The sequence below is a fragment of the Lactuca saligna genome, chromosome 3 (genome assembly GCF_052625555.1).
Source record: "Lactuca saligna cultivar CGN05327 chromosome 3, ASM5262555v1, whole genome shotgun sequence".
Taxonomy (NCBI): domain Eukaryota; kingdom Viridiplantae; phylum Streptophyta; class Magnoliopsida; order Asterales; family Asteraceae; genus Lactuca; species Lactuca saligna.
Window position 1 is genome coordinate 123,679,681 of NC_136419.1, and position 17,331 is coordinate 123,697,011.

Consider the following 17,331-nt stretch of genomic DNA (forward strand, 5'->3'; position numbering starts at 1 on the left):
CAAATTAAGCCCAAGAAAAGAAAGGTGAAAGTGTGACACAAAATGTGGCTCACTGAAAATTACATCGGCTCGGGGATAAACTGATATTGCAATTTGCAACGAGTGGTGCTCCGTCGTCCCTTTCGACATCAAAAGAATCTTTCCGGTAACGCCAAATCATACACACACATGTTTACATAGGTCACCGGTGATGATCTGGAACTTTTCTCTCTGCTCAATCTCGAGATACTGTTAGTCCTGCTTTGTGTTTTTCATTTTCGTTATATTGATCGAATCCGGAAGATAATAACCGCGATGAGAGCTCTACCGGCAACGACGTCTTACGCCGTCGGCTTCGGTGTTTCCTCTTTCAGAACACCTCCTACGCACCTCCGCCTCCGTGGAGCCGTCATTGCCAAAGGTAATTTTCTCACGCGCGCTCTCAAATGTTTGTCTGGAGTCAATTTGTTCCGCCTTAAAACCCTAGCATTGAGTATTTTCTTTCTGAGAGTTTCTTGAATTTATCAGTGACGAATGCGCTCTCGTGTAGCTTAATTTGTGCTTTTGTTCATTTGCTTTCATTTCGAGAATTTGATTTCACTAGTTATTGTGTCGAAGCTAGATTTCTAAACCATGTGCTTCTTAATTAATGCTTCTTATAAGGAGATGAAGACGATCATACTAATCATGCTCATATTCATTTGATTTTGTGCATATTAAAGCCCTGTAATTGGCGTTAACATTGGCGTTAATCATGCTCATATTCATTCGATCAGGAATAATAAAATTGAATAACAAACATAGTTCTTATAAAGAGAAATTCAAAAATCAAAACAGAAAACAAAGAAATGTTCAACATCCTTGTACATATCAGGAGCTTAATCCAATTAGATCAACATTTGAAACTTGAAGCTCAAACCATATTATGTATTGGGAATATCGTTCAATCCGGTTACATTGTTTAAGAACTATCAATCTTACTGGAGCTACTTTCCTTTATTATATTGTTGTTTTGAATATTTTCAGCTGAACCATCAGACAAGTCTGTTGAAATCATGAGGAAGTTTTCAGAGCAATATGCTCGTAAATCTGGCACATATTTTTGCATAGACAAAAGTGTTACTTCTGTAGTTATCAAGGTACATTTTTTCTATGAATGTCCATCTCCACTAGATTTTTCTTTGATTCACATTTATGTGCAATAGATGTTTATGAGAAAATTAGTCTGTATGAATATGATATACACTTTTATAAAACATTGTCTCATTGGAAAAGCTTAGGATACCATCTTGATGAAATTCAAAAAGCATTACTTCACTAACTTTATGATAAAGTTGAAATTTCTGGTGTTAATTGGTGATACACAGGGATTAGCAGATCACAAAGATTCATTGGGTGCACCACTTTGCCCTTGCAGGTATATCTGCAATCCTTATTCATTTACCAATTTGCCCTTGCAGTTATATCTGCAATCCTTCTTCATTTCATTTGTAAACAGGCACTATGATGACAAAGCAGCAGAGGCAACACAAGGCTTTTGGAATTGCCCTTGTGTTCCCATGAGAGAAAGGTAATCTTAGTATTATGATTTTATTCGCCTAATGCATGAAATAGCAACATGCTTATATATATATATATATATATATATATATATATATATATATATATATATATAGCATGCTACTTTTGTTTCTTTTTCATTACAACATATGCTTTCATTTTTTTTTTTTGCTTTGCTTTCAAAGTACATTGCTATTTCTTGCATTTAATTTTTGTAGCCTGAATGCCTGATTAAGATTTTTTTTTTTTTTTTTTTTTTTTTTATTTCTCAGAAAGGAATGCCACTGCATGCTTTTCCTCACTCCTGAAAATGATTTTGCTGGCAATGAGCAGGTAGTTGTAATAGTAATAGTATTAGTAATAGTAATACCATCTCAGAAAAAATAAAGTATTTACTAAAAATAAAAATCAAGAAATTTTCAGTAAAAACTTTGGCCTTATTGATGAAAAATTTCCAGTAAAGCTATGTTTGGCGTACTAGCTGAAAATCTAGCAGATAGCTGGTAAAAAATAACATTTGGTAAACTAGCTGAAAGATATAAAATGACATAAAAAGACATTAAGATAATGTGTTTCTATAATTAATTAAGTTTGGAAAAGTTTTACAAAAGCTCATAGAAAGCTAGTCTTAGTAGCTTTTTAAGAAGCTAGCAACTTAAAAAAGCTCGAAAAATAAGCTGGCTTATCAGCTAGATGTGACACGCAAAAGACGGCCTAAGTTAGTTTTGTCTTTTTCTGTTAAAAAAAAAAATTAAGTTCATCAATAAGAGGAAAGTTTTGTTTTGGGGAGATTTCCAAATAAAAATCCTACTTTTTAAGTAAAATAATTTTAGGAAAAAACTATTTACTAAAATAAAATTATAAGCTCTCTCTTCCTTCCTTCATGGATGCAGGCGATTTCTATGGAAGAAATTAAAGAATCAACTGCCAATATGTAGTGTAGGTGCCGTTTTTTTTGGTACAAAAACTATCGAATTACATGTATAATTTTGCATGTTCATATTCATATTGTAAACGACATCATTACTATGGGCGTGTATCCAATCATATAACATGTATTGTGACAACTCACAAACCAAAATAAAATAAATACAAAGAAAGAACAAATAACTAAAGATGATGCCTCGTTTTACTTTGTGACTTAATGAAATGTCACACTACTCTTTTTAGATACAACTTTTTATCTTAAAAATTAAGAATTTGAACAATTACGAGATAAAGGTATCAAATGTTTTGAATCCAAAAGATTAAAAGTCCGTTTCTTAATTAAAAAATTATGAGTCTACCAAACAACTCAAAGTTATGAAAAAAAAGATGTTTGGATTAAGATTAAAAAAACACTATAAGCTGATAAACATTTTTTTTGATTGTTTGGTAGAAAGTGGGAACTGAATATTATATGTAAACTCCCGAAAATAAGCATCCTTATATATTTTGGCTTATTTGTTGTTTGTACATATAATAATTTATCTTTAACCATTTATAGTAATCTTTTCAACGAAAATGTACTAAACCCTAAGCTATTTTATATCCCAAATTTGAATGCTTGATACATTTTTATAAAATTTTATTGATGCATGATCTCAAGGTTACAATCAATCGTTACACAAGGCCTAAAAGATTATCATAACGACATTTTATTATGATTTATTATTTTCTGCCGGGACATTGAGTACTATAATTCAAGTACTAGAATGGTCCTTAATCGAGTCCATAATTGAGATACATGTCTTGTTCTTGTAGCTAAATATCAAGTACTACGATAGATATCATAAAAAGTCCAAATTCAACGTTTTTGGTCAACTCAGCTAAACATATCAAACTAGGTAGAATACTTTCTCAACAAAGGAACATCAACATAAAAATGGCAAATGATAAAAGGTTTTGATGGGTTACCAATTGATTGAACTCGGTTTGGAGGGTGGAGCGTATTTGTATGAGTGTTAAATGAGGGCATTGTTGTAAACTTATTTCAAGAAGCTATAAACTATTTTCAAGAAGTAAAATGAATATGATTTCTTAGAAACTCTTTATTAGAGGTGATAAAAATGAGTTTTAAAAAACTATTTTGTAATTGCTAAACATTCATTTTAACTTATAATCATTATAATGATTGATAAGAGATAAATTTTCATAAATGTATGTGGTTTTCTAGAATATCAAGTTTAATTCCTATTTCTTTTGGTTACATGAAAGCTCCGGATGGTTTCAATTTGTATCGTGATTTGTCTTTACCCATATAAAAATACTTTATACATTTTTATTATATTTTATGTTTTAATTACATTTAATCAATTGAAAATTTGTTTAATGAGAATGTGGGTCCCATTGTCCCACCATTTTCACTAACAACCCAAAACCCTTAATCTTCTAGATTCCAATCGATCTCTTTCCACCACGATATCTCTTCCTATACCCATCTCTCTCTACTTTGTCTGTCTAGTTGGAAACCATCGTTGGTGTCATCGATGTCCATCGGAAAGCTCGTTGCCGTTATTGATGCCCACCAAAACTCGTTGGAGGATCCAACTTCACAAACCTAAAGCGACCAATACAGGCCACAAACCATCCCATCTCAACCATGACTACTCATTTACACCGCCAACACCTCGTCTCAACTTCTTCGACCACCGTTCCCACGGTCGGGTTAGGTCTGACAACCATCACAACCATTAACAATTGATTTCTGAAAATAAGACCCCCGTCGATTCCATCATAGCATTAACCCCATCTCTGTAATTGGAAAAAATCAAACTCCCACTGAAATTGATTTATAAAATTAAAACTTCCACCAAATGAGTTATGAAAATCAAACCCTCATTGGTTCATCAGATGTATGGTTTTGATCTCGGTGGGTAACCGGAAGAAATGGGGTTTCATGGGAAAGATGATCTGTGTGTTTGATCTGGCAGTCCAATTTCCTTACATTTTGGCGAAGGTGACAAATTTCTTTTATAGGATAAGTCATCTATCGCCTTGAAACAATATCCATATTTGCTTAACCTTCCGGTGACGTTCCATAACTGCACTTTGATGTATTTTTAGATGGATGGTTGAGGAATTTGTAGAATTTGTTGATTTAATTACTATATGATTTGTTTTCTAAAATTTGAGGAATTTCTAGGTTTTGTTGTTTTTACTAGAATTTGTTGATTTGTAGGAATTACTCTCTGATATTTTAATTGAGGAATTTGTTTATGGTTTTTTTTTTTTTGGCAAAGTGGGCGATAAAGGAAGTAGTGGTATCGGAATAAGTGTATTGAAGAAAATGGTCGATAGAGGAGAGGGAATCTATTGAGTGAGGGGGAATAAAGAAAATTTGTATTTATTTATTTTTTAAATAATTTTTATTAAAGGAAAAATATAAAATATATAAAAATGGTATAAAAATCTCCTATAATAAATTAAGGTTTTTTTGCCACATGTCATCTTCTTATTCATTTGGACACATGGTATTTTCTAGAATTTTTAAAATTTATATTTTCCACTTGTCATTTTATTGTATTTTTTATTTTATTAAATTAAAATTCCACATTTAATGTGTAAGGTAATATATATGTAAATTATTTATTAGAAAGAGTTTATAAATCTAATGTATTCAATACATTAAAGTCTCATTAATTTTAATAATTCAAATTTTTTTCACTTTTTTTATAAATTCAAACTTTTCAAATTGTTAAATTTTTATATTTATTATTTTTTTAATTAAACTCATGTAATACATGAATCTCACACCTAATCTTTTTATATAAGTGGAAGACCAACCATTATAAAAATTAATACTAGATAGACCTTACATGAAAGTGAGAAAAAAATTAAAAATTTAACCTGATATTCTCAGAAACCATAATGATTATTTATGATTATTTGTATAGAAGAAATCAATAAATTATTTCAAATATAATTTTTTAATTATTTTATCAGAGTGACAAAAATAAGCTTTAAAAATCCTTTTGTAATCGCTAATCATTCATATTCATTTATAACGATTGATAAAATAATTAGTTCAATAAATCATTTTAAAACACTATCCTAAACATTCTTTTTAGAATAAATTACATTTTTTTTTCTTAATATTCCACCACTTTAACCTTCTTTGTCCATTAACCCAGGTTATTTAATTTCTACCATAAAACGATCATTTTATGCTTAATTATTTTCGTTCTTTTACTAGTTTAATTTTATCATATTAGGTCCACCCATCCCTTTACCCTTGAACTAATTTTATTATCATATGTTAATAATATTTGTTTAAGTTTGAAAAATCTTTTGTCAATTAAAATTTCTATGCAAAACATATGTATAAAATATCGTTTTTCATCAAAGAATAACCTTAGGTGGACGAGTAGACTGATTATTTATTGTCAATTCATTTCGTACATAAAAAATGACAAAATACGTTAAAATTTTAGAAAAAATCGTAGGGAATTTGAGCTTATAGAAGGGCGAATAATAATGAGTGATATCGTCATATGATAATGATTCTAATATCTTTATGGAATATATTAGTTATGGAAATCGTCCTAAAATTGTGACACGTGTAACCGCCAACGATTTTGAAAAATGAATAAAGTGTGGGCCCCTCTAACATGCGCGTATGCTCTTATTTTGAACAATGTCATTGAAAATAATGACCCATTCCAACACAAACCTTTCTGGCATACCCCACTTGTATTCACGTACCTTTACTAGTTTGATTAAGACGAATTACGAAAAAATAGTTAAGCAACTTGTTTTTTCTTGTTTTCATAATAAAAAAAATGCAAAAATCATGAATATCGGAGACTTTCCTTAAAAATAAATAAATTAACTAGACTTTTAGCACAAGAGAACTTATTAGAGTTGTCTAATTATTTTTTCCTTACATTGAAATTTATTTCATAATTTAATAGTTAAAAATAATTAAATATGGACCGACAAATCAGCATCCACCGCGATTACTGGCTGCCTGTAAAAGTGATAGTCGCGCGTCAGTATTCACGCTCTCACACGCGCTTCTCCCCCTCAAAACCCTTTCTTGAGTCTTGACGCCATTGAACTCCTCATTAAGCTACATGCTCTACTGACAGAGCCACATCAATGGCTGACAGAGTAATCTCAATTCTCTTACTCATTTCATTCTTAATCTCATCTTCACACTCTCAGCAACTCACCACCAGTTACTACCAGAAAACATGCCCCAAATTCGATCAGATAATGCAGGACACAACCACCAACAAGCAGATCAATTCCCCAACCACCGCCGCCGCGGCGCTCCGTCTCTTCTTCCACGACTGCCTCGTCGAAGGCTGCGACGCATCCGTCCTTATCTCCTCCAGACCCTTCAGCAAAGCCGAACGTGACGCCGACATCAACCTCTCCCTCCCTGGAGACGGGTTCGACGTCGTTGTAAGGGCGAAAACCGCTCTCGAACTCGCTTGCCCTGGCGTTGTCTCCTGCGCCGATATCCTCGCCGTCGCTACTCGTAATCTCGTCACGATGATGGGCGGACCTTTCTACACCGTGAAATTAGGTCGCCGTGACGGATTAGTTTCGAGAGCGTCGCGCGTTGAGGGCAATCTCCCTCGACCTACGATGTCGATGAATCAACTCATCAGTATCTTCAGTTCTAGAGGGTTTTCAATTCAGGAAATGGTGGCATTAACAGGTGCTCACACCATCGGATTCAGTCATTGCAAGGAATTCAGTTCAGAGATCTACAATTACAGCAGAACATCACAATACGATCCGTCGTTCAATCCAAGATACGCCGAGGGATTAAGATCTGCTTGTGCGGATTACCACCGGAATCCTTCCTTATCGGTGTTCAACGACGTGATGACTCCTCGAAACTTCGATAATGCGTACTACCAAAACTTGCCGAAAGGACTTGGAGTTTTGAAATCGGATAGGGCGCTTGTAATGGATCCGAGAACGAAGCCATATGTGGAGTTGTATGCTAGAGACCAGAAAGTTTTCTTTGAGGCATTTGGTCGAGCAATGGAGAAGCTTGGTTTGTACGGTGTGAAGAGTGGCCGGAGAGGAGAAATCCGGCGCCGGTGCGATTCATTCAACTAGGTTACATTCATCATTATATATTCCAAGATAATGTTCTAATATATCTCTTGAATTTATTATTATATTTTTTAACGATGAAGATCATATAATTTGTATACAAAAATCTTTTACTTTCAAGATTAAACAATAACATCAAGTTAGATCGATTTTCGGCTAATTTTAAACTTTCGGAAATGTTACAAGCCGTAAGCATCATTTTTAGTCTATTTTTATTTGAGGGTTAATGTTAATGTATTGGTTGAACTTGTTTTTTTTAGTATCATGGGTTTTTTTCATTTACTACTTTTTTGGGTTTTTGACTAGCATACAACTTACCGAGGAATTAATTCATTATGACTTGTCTTGTTCAAAATATATATTTCATCTTTTAGTTCAAGATGAACATCAATGTGTCGAAGAAGTAGCCATCATGTCCTTTACCTTCAATTCTTGAATAATGTTCTTTGGTATTGTCTTCTTCAAATCAAACATGTGAATCCTCACCATTCTATTCAAACCAAACTTGTAAATCCTCAACATCCTCTTCAAATATATTTTTTCAATTGGTGGAAAACCATAATACTACAAAGGTTTATTAGGGACAAAATAATAAAGCTTTTCATGGGATTTTTGCATGAAGTGTTCGAAGAATGATACACGCTAAATAAATTCAATACGAACGAAGTCGTGGTCAACTAAGTAAATAAGAAGTCATTGAACGGTCTATATGTCCAAGAGTCATTATATAGAATGATATTTGTTAATGACATATGATCATATATGATTACATCTTATAAAAAGTTGCTACTAATTGATTATTTATTAGAGTAATTTTGATTATTAATAAATATCAACATTTGTATTTGTTAAATGTGACTTGAGCATTTGCATCATTTTCATTGATCATTTGAGTTCAATGGAGCACTTGGAACTCAATGAAGCATTTGGGGTTCATGAAACATGTGACAAATAAACGGATCAATTGAGAAAGAAATGAATCATATGACAAATAAACACATCAAGCAACAAATGAGCTGGTCTTCTAAAAAGGGGTATGGAACACTTGGGAGCGGAATGAAGCATCATGGTGCATGGATGTTGTAACAACGTAAATTTTCAAACCAAAATTTTCATTTTTAAATCTCATAAAAACTCATAACATATCTCAAAACATAATTGTCTCAAGTGTAAACACAAATTCACATAACATATCACTATCCTAGAATCATCCACAAAATCTCGCATCGGTGTGTACAATCAAGTCGATGCCTTCCCGTGATCCTGAGAGGTATCTGAAACACATAAAAACACATAACACATAACACGGTAAGCACGAAGATTAGCGAGTTCCCCAAAATACCACACATATCTCATTAGCCTGTCATGACTATGCTCAAATAAGACCCTCCAGTCAGTGTGTCTCAGTGTGACCCTCCAGTCCCACAACTTGGGTGGACCTTCCGGTCCTAACTCGGTAAGCTCAAAATAATACACAACACAAATCACAAAGACATAATGCAAGATATCACAATACTCAATATAAGACATAAGACCCTCCGGTCACACAAAGATTACCACTCTAAGTAAAGTATAGTGAGAAGACTCACCTCGTAAGAAAACAAGTAATAATCTCGTACACGAATCTCGAACTAGCCTCCGCCTAACACATAAGATAATAATCTCTAATTAACACTTATATCACGACTCAAAATAAACTAGGTTATTCTCTCTCTCAAACTCTTGGAATGGGTAAAAAGACCATTTTACCCCTCTATGGTTCCCATACTCCCTGCCTTGACCAAACCCTAAAGTCAACATAAGTCAACACTCGAGTCAACTGTCCATGTTGACTTGACTCGCTGAGTGCATCTATGTGATTCGCCGAGTCCCCCTTGTTGCTTCAGAACATCGCGAAAACCCAACTCAACTCGTCGAGTTTTCTTGTCAACTCGCCAAGTTACCCATGTCCAGACTCATCAGGGAAAACCCTAGCCGACTCGTACAGTTAGCTCTTTGACTCGTCGAGTCCTTTAAGTCAAATTCTCATTCAGACGTTTTAAGGTAGATCTACCACTCCAAACTCTAGGTCTAGCCTCCTAAGGGTCGAATGTCACGTAAAGCTTCGATCTTTACGTTCATGCATGACATATTTGCTCCATAATGCCAATACAAGCTCTAACTAAAGTGTTTAAGCACAATAACTCTTTTATGGCTGGATAAAACCGGGACCTTTGGACTCTATGGACCTCTCATGGTCTAGATCTGATGTCTCAATGCTTGGCAAGCACAAGTTATACCAAATCTCAAGGAAATATGGAAAAATCCCCAAAAGTTCCTCATTAACAAGATGTAAACAACATGATGAGCAAGGTGACGACTTTTACCTTCCAACAGAAGCTCCAAGTGAATGAATACTGGATCTCACAGCCTCTCCTTGTTCCTTGCTTGAATCTCACTTCTTCTTCTCAGAGTCTGGATGTTACAATTCTCCCCTACTAGAATCAAACTTTGCCCTCGAAGTCATGCTCCAAAAATAACTCTAGATACTTCTCGCGCATCACTGTGACAACCGTCAATTTCCGGTCAAGTCAAAGTCAACCGAAGTCAACAAGTCAAACCGTTCGACTCAATTTGCCCGTGGGTACTAGAGTTTATGTTAGGTAAATACTATACAACTCGCTATTCTAATGAGAAGTCATAAATTGAAAAGTTCGTACATCTAGATCTCCTTAACCTAAAACTGTGGTACGTGGCGAGCCAAACCGATAAAACATTGTTGCATACTCATCGGGAGTGTGTAAGATCCTTATACAAGGCTTAACAGGGTTTACGGACCTTGCATTGCGAAGCGGGACACTCACAAATGTCACACACGAAACCTCTCTCAATCGTTTTCACTCTATCTCTCTTTATCGAGAAATCTCTCCAAGAATGTGAAATCTCTCCCAAAACTCTCTTTGTATGAGAAATCTCTCCAAGAATGTGAAATCTCTCCCAAATCTCTCTTTGTATAAGAAATCTCTCCAAGAATGTGAAATCTCTCCCAAAACTCTCTTTGTATGAGAAATCTCTCTCAAATCTCTCTTTGTATGAAAAATCTCTCCAAGAATGTGAAATCTCTCCCAAATCTCTCTCAAAAGTTCCTTAAACTTTTTATAGTCTTTCGGGCCATCCCGACCCTTAACCGGGTAAAAAACGACTAAAAACAGGGTAAAAACGAGTAAAATAGGCTTAAGGACCCGAAACCCCTCTCATGGAGTCGAACCCTCCTAAGGACCCGAAACCCTTCTTAGGAACCGAAGGAATCAGAAGCAAAAGCATGAGAAGCGAAGGCACTAGAAACGAAGGTCAGAAGCGAACTAGTCAGAACCGAACCCGAAGGCTGCTGAACTGAACCCGAGCCTCGCTTCCCAGCCAGAACCGAAACCGAACCTTAGAAGCCTCTTGGGCCCGAACCTCGCACAAGACACCGAGACCGAGCCTCGCTCTCGGTTCCTACTTCGACACTTTCGGTCTTCTCTTCTGCTCTCGGTCCCTTCCCCTCCTCTCGGTCTATCTCTTCTATTCTCGGTTCCAAGCATCAGAGGCCGAACCTCCAGCGAGACTTCGGATTTTTGACACTTTTCACCCATTTTCAATATTTTTAACATTTTAAGCTCGTTTTTCGAGATTTTAATGCGGGATTTTCACTCAAACTCGTATTTTAACATAATAAACCCTAAATATTCATAATTTAATCATATTTTCATGAAAATCCTTATTTAAATAATAAAATCTAGTGGGTGAATAATTGAGGTGCAGTGTTGACTTTGCTTTAACTTATGACACAAGCAACCACCCCACACCCACTCTATGACCAGCCACGCCTTCCTACCTTACCTAGGTCACTTCAATGTCCTTTCCACTCAATTATTAGCCTTCCCCACGTTCTTAGAGCTGGAACAACCCATCCTCTCTCCTCACTTCTCTCATTTGCTCTCATTTCACCAAGGATCCAACTCCACTTTTCTCTCAAACTTTCTCTATCAAATTCGAGATTCAAGGCTGATTATCAAGCTTTCTTACATTCTTGGTAAGTATAATTCATCCTCCTTGTGATAATTACACTCAATTCTACTCCGATCATAGATTTCTTACACAAATTACATCATTTTGGTGTTAGATTCTCGAAAATCTTCAAGGTATCTTCAAGTGTTCTTGAGTTGAACACTTCCTTAATCCAACATTCATCCACTGAAATCACTCAAGGTGAGTTCATAACCCTACATTTTAATGTTTTCTCAAATTTTTAGGGGTTGGGGGTGGGGGTGTGGGGGGGGGGGGGGGGGGGATACAAGTTAAAACACCAAGAACATAACTAAACTTTTCTAACAACCTTCATCAGAAAATTTCAACTCCATTCACGGACTGTTTTGGGCAACTTAAACATTTTATTTTTTAAAACTGTACAAGGTGCAAGTATTTCAGGTTCTTAGCTTTCAAATTACTACTTGCACATCTCCATACGATTTTTCTAAAATTTATGGTGAGTTTTACAAAACTGCCTATCATTTCAAACACCAATCCGGACCAGTCTGTGATTATGGACTTTTTCACCCAAGTTGGATGTCATTAAAAATCATGATTAAAATTATGAGTAAACTAGACACATTTTGGGAAAATCTCAGAATTTACGGATTTAGTTTTCGACTTCGTATGATTTTTCTATGACTTTTCTAAAACAGTGCAGAAAGGTTAAATTTAGTTAACAACATATAAATTTCATAACACTTTGTATTATGTTGAGCAAAGCGTATAACCATAAGTTCTAAATATTGAATGTGTTTCCTTGTTAGTTTATCATCATAAACTGAAACTTAGTCATTCATGATAAGATTATTCATTCATTTAGAACACGTATATTAAGCTATAATAAGCATAGTTTATGGATTCATAACACTAATGCATTTTCATAAAAGAGTTCTTATACATTACAAACGTTTTGGATAAACTATAATAGGTATAGTTTATGATTCATCACATAACACGCTCGTACAAAAAGGGTACATTTATACAAAAAGGTTCTACACTCACGCACACTACACGTAAACTTGTTAACTCAGGATGTGAGACTATCTCTCCCCGTACGTCCGAGTACGGGATCCCAATTCCTGTAAGTTATAACCAAAATCTCTTGTCGGGGGAGCGTGATAATTGTGTATAGATCTATATTGGGGTTGACATCCCACACCTCGCTGCTAGCTACAGCCGGACCGGCAGGTCTGCGGGTGAAAAAAGTCATAGGATCAGGGCGTCTAAAAGACGTTGTGCATGTTAACTCTAGTCATAGTATGGTTATAGCGACTCACATAGGGAGCTAACAATACATAAAGTTTATGAGATTTTTAGAAAATAAAAAGGGTTTTATGTCGATTTAAAATCACTTTTTATATCAATAAGTACAACTATTACTGTACACCTTCGGTTTTGGTATTTATGACTACACATCATTTGAAACCACTTTTATATCTTTAAGTATGGCCAATACTTGTTATTTCTTGGTCCTGGGATTTAGGATTACATATACATAATAAAGAAAATATTGGATTTTCTGGATACATATTCTAACGCTTTTACAAGGAAAACAGTTTACTTCTCTAACGAAATCTCTTATGAACTCACCAACCTTTGTGTTGACACTTTCAAAACTACTTGTATTCTCAGGAATTCAGTGAAACAGGAAATCAACAATGTTTTGAGGATGGGAAGATAATTCGTCAAACAGTTCATTTTGTATCATAATGTAATTGATTTGAATCATGTAAACATATACTTTGGTGTAACTTTTTCAATTATATTTATGATGGTTGTATTTACTTTGAGCACTATTATACTCGTTGTTGTGATAATCTACATGAAGTCCTCCACACCCGGATGCTTCCGCCATCCTTGGTTTGGGGGTGTGATAGATTGGTATCAGAGCATTGTTTATAGTGAACTCAGTATATCGAACCACATAAGATATACAAACTATAAATGCATTGGGACTAAGGTCTCTGATTTAAAGATTTCAAAACAATTATACTTTTAGAAATAAATAGTTTCTTGTTAGAAGTATACATGCATGCATACATACTGAGGTCAACATCATTCTAGAACAAAACCAAAGTAATGACTGTCAAATATCACAGGTAAGCTCGGGGATGTATGGCCAGTCTTGGGAGTGGCATAGCCTGATCAACTATGCTGGTCCGAGGAGTGATTAGCATATGCCCAAGAATAGTTGTGATATGGCAACAAGTCTAAAAACTTACCAACACTACCACAATGAAATACCATAGGGGTATTTGGTGTTATTATAATTACTTATCTGAAAACTAAATAGATCCTTAATAATAGATCTATAGTCCCTAAGTGGATACTTTAAAGTTATATATAACTTAGAAATCATAGACTTAGAATTTGTGGTCATTGCCTTACTTCCTTTTCCTTGTTTGGATGTGGACCTAGGGTAGCATCACTTATTCGAAGGTCTATCATATCTTGTTATATGTAGTTAGTATGCACTATGTCATTATAGAAGTAACTAATAAGGATTACCCCTATAAGTAATTAATTATAGAGTTAGATGCCTAGTAATTATCTGTTCCACTACTATTATCGCAAGTACAACATAGCCAGATCCTACTTACCGGACGACCCTTACTTTCCTAATCCGAACTCGAGGAATGGTGAAAGACTATTAGAAGAATTAGAAGCGGAACTGGAGGTAATCGATCCTCCATGCATAACAAGGGTTCCGCGAACCGTTTCGACTATATCGAACCTGTGCCCCATTGGGCAATCGTGATCGAGGGTTGAATGTCGACAACAATGAAAACAACCACCATGTGGAGACCAACGAAGGTGCTATGACCTCAACCATGGGGGACCGACTGACAGAGCCCTCCCTGCGAAGACCCGGCGGATCGCGAACATCGGGGATTAAAACAGGATGACTACAATCCGAGTTCAGAAAACTGCACGCTACTATGGACCCTACCATATCACGTTCCCGTGACTCAGAATTAGACTACTATTCCCGAGACCAACTCTGTTTTTAGGACCTTATCGCCGCTCGTGAAGAGGAAAGAGAGTGACAGGGTAGACACACGGCATTCAAAGAGAGGATGATTGCAGCAAAGCGTCGGTTGGAAAAGCTACAAGATGCATCGACCTTGCCTCAAGCATCACAAGGGACGGATCGTCGTGAGTAGAGTTCATACCGCTCACCAGATCTGGTAAATTAGGTTCATGAGTATGCGTTGGTACTACTATATTATAAGTAAAAGCACGACAATGCAAATTAAGTGGTCATACTAATCGAGAGATCTAGTTACTGTCAAAACCCGTCCATGCACAAATGTGAGGTAGACCTGCATCGAGGTCAAAATTTTCACTGAAACCATGAGTACTAGAGTCATATTAACAAGATGGGCTTAAGATGTACCTAACAGACTCGAAGGTCTATTTAGCCTTAATTATATAACTAAGCATACATCAATAGGTCATGATAAGGACCTAGCTTGGGTCAAGTATAAGGATTCACTTGGATACAGAACTACTAAAATACATGGGTTTACCATATAAAGAATCTCGTTATGAATTGTTTTCAGAACACCCTCAACAACCGAATTATGTTACAAATCGATATGAGATAAACTTAGTTAGAAAACTTGTGACGTATAGCCATTCAGAAAAAAAAACTCATTATCGTCTCACCTTTAAACATTTTGTTGAGAAGTTTCTTCTTCATAGACCTATGGAGTGTGATCGTTCAGGCACTAATACACCGGGTCCCATCAAAATTCCTCAGCCAAGCGTGTTCGGACAATCATGATCCTAAGATGAGTAAAGTTTAACGCCCATATGAAACCCACTCCTACCTACTGCCATAACTCCATCTCAGGAGCGTTAGCGGAAACACTAGGAATAGTACAGTAATGCGCAAAAATTTATATGCATAAATATAAATCATAAGGATGCACTTAAGATAATCATTTCCACTAACGAAGTCGTTTTCATCGTGAAACAGAGCTATGTCTTCACCAAGAGGCAACTAACCAACTAGCAAGGCGCCAACACTATAGATAGACACTGCTACTTTTCAGGCTGCAGTCACGGCAGCCGTGACAGTCGTCATGGCGCAATTCAATGCTAACAACGCCAGTAGAAGTGGAAGCGGTACTGACAATACAGATTGTGGTAACAATCAGGAACACCAACGAGTGTCTGTCAACGAGAATACCTCAGGCCACAAACCTACTAACAAGCAGCGAAAGTTCTGGGTTGAAAAGAAGTGTAACCTACCTCAAAAACTCGCGGGAAGAAAGCAATCCGTAGCTGCACCTGCCATTACAACAGCGGTCACGACGAAGGCCGCGACACTAGCCACGGGGACTGCCACCCAAACGCCAGCCATACCATATGAGGGATCACTCCCAAAGTGCAACCAATGTGGCTTTCATCACAATGGGGCTTGTCGGGAGATGCACTATAAAAACTGCAACAGGAAAGGGCATACCGTCCGTTTCTGTAAGGCCCCGACCCAGCACCTCCCTTCAATCACCTGCACCAAGGTAGGCCTAGTATGCTACCTATGCGGTGAAACGGGACACTTCAAGAGAGAATGTCCAACTGAGAAGAATGACGAAGGATCAGGAGGAGTGTGATGAACACACCAACAGGAGCAGCAGGGGAACCATGTTAGGACTTTTGTAATGTTTCCAACGACAAAAACGTTTAAGTACTACATGTTTGTAATGAATTTGGTAAGGTTGCAAGAATTCCTTCTTTCCAAAAGTAGTTAAAGTACTTTCTCGTTCAAATCAAATCAGAGACACTCATAAATGACCTTAGGATCATTACCTGTAAGTTGTGATGACTTTGTCCATACTTCGGGGTTAATTATAAATAAGATACTAAAGATTTAAAGGGTATAACTCCTCGAATTCATGTTCCAAGTCTAGTGGTGGTATTCGGATAGAACCATTCACTCGACGATTTCACCAACATCAAATTACATACGACATTCATATACCGCTCGATCGTAGGGAGACCTGTCAGGGATCATGATATCAAGTATCATTACTAGCTATCGAAACACACCTACTACCAGTGCTAGACACTGTGCTATGAATCATCTACAGTAAGAATAAAATCGAACAAAAAAAACACAAGATACTCTATCACTTTAGTGATCTCTTCTTACGAATACAGCTTATCTAATGTTATCTAAAAAGATATTGTTGTTATCCAATTTTGATTGATATAGCCCTCATCTTCCCGATTTAACGATTACGAAAGGAACCTTCACCTAACTCACTAAATAACAAAAGGTTTGTCTCTCATAAACATCCAACACGGACCTCCGGGTCATCTCTCGCTATGAAACCCCAAAACGCGCACCAGAGGAGTGTTATACTTCCCGAAACCTTGTCACAAGTAATTCCAGGAGACCTTTCGGGAATGTCATGCATACAATAGACAAGGTTTAAGCACAAAAGCTTGGGACGGATACAACCAGGTGCGAGTCCTGCCATGAACTTCGGGCCAAGGTTGCCTAGGAGGACGAGTGAATGTCCTACCATCCGAAAGGCCTAGTCACATAAACAAAACCCACATGCTTCCTACCGAGCTACAAGAACTGTCAGGTCAAACCTGTCGAACTTCTCAACAATGAAATTGAAGAACCAAGCTTCTCACCCTGAAAAACTTTGGTCTTATTCTTCAAATAGA

General features: G+C 36.3%; 2 protein-coding genes across 2 annotated transcripts; both read left to right on the forward strand.

Moving 5' to 3' along the window:
* The first annotated feature begins 49 nt into the window (after nt 1–49).
* LOC145037210 (ferredoxin thioredoxin reductase catalytic beta chain family protein) lies at nt 50–2,606 on the forward strand. The gene is made up of 6 exons (XM_078985815.1): nt 50–400; nt 1,006–1,118; nt 1,347–1,396; nt 1,478–1,549; nt 1,812–1,872; nt 2,433–2,606. Exons 1-6 carry the CDS (start codon nt 295–297, stop codon nt 2,475–2,477), a joined length of 447 nt encoding a protein of 148 aa, XP_078841941.1. The 5' UTR covers nt 50–294; the 3' UTR covers nt 2,478–2,606.
* A 3,936-nt stretch (nt 2,607–6,542) lies between these two features.
* LOC145037211 (peroxidase 63-like) lies at nt 6,543–7,763 on the forward strand. The gene has a single exon (XM_078985816.1). The coding sequence runs from the start codon at nt 6,619–6,621 to the stop codon at nt 7,594–7,596; it is 978 nt and encodes a 325-aa protein (XP_078841942.1). The 5' UTR covers nt 6,543–6,618; the 3' UTR covers nt 7,597–7,763.
* The last annotated feature ends 9,568 nt before the right edge of the window (nt 7,764–17,331 follow it).

Bases quoted from the DNA above. Each gene is read 5' to 3' on its own strand.
- LOC145037210 (XM_078985815.1), top strand. From the start codon at position 295: ATGAGAGCTCTACCGGCAACGACGTCTTACGCCGTCGGCTTCGGTGTT. The intron at 1,550-1,811 runs GTAATCTTAGTA...TTTATTTCTCAG, and splicing joins TGTGTTCCCATGAGAGAAAG to AAAGGAATGCCACTGCATGC. The intron at 1,873-2,432 runs GTAGTTGTAATA...TCATGGATGCAG, and splicing joins ATTTTGCTGGCAATGAGCAG to GCGATTTCTATGGAAGAAAT.
- LOC145037211 (XM_078985816.1), top strand. From the start codon at position 6,619: ATGGCTGACAGAGTAATCTCAATTCTCTTACTCATTTCATTCTTAATC.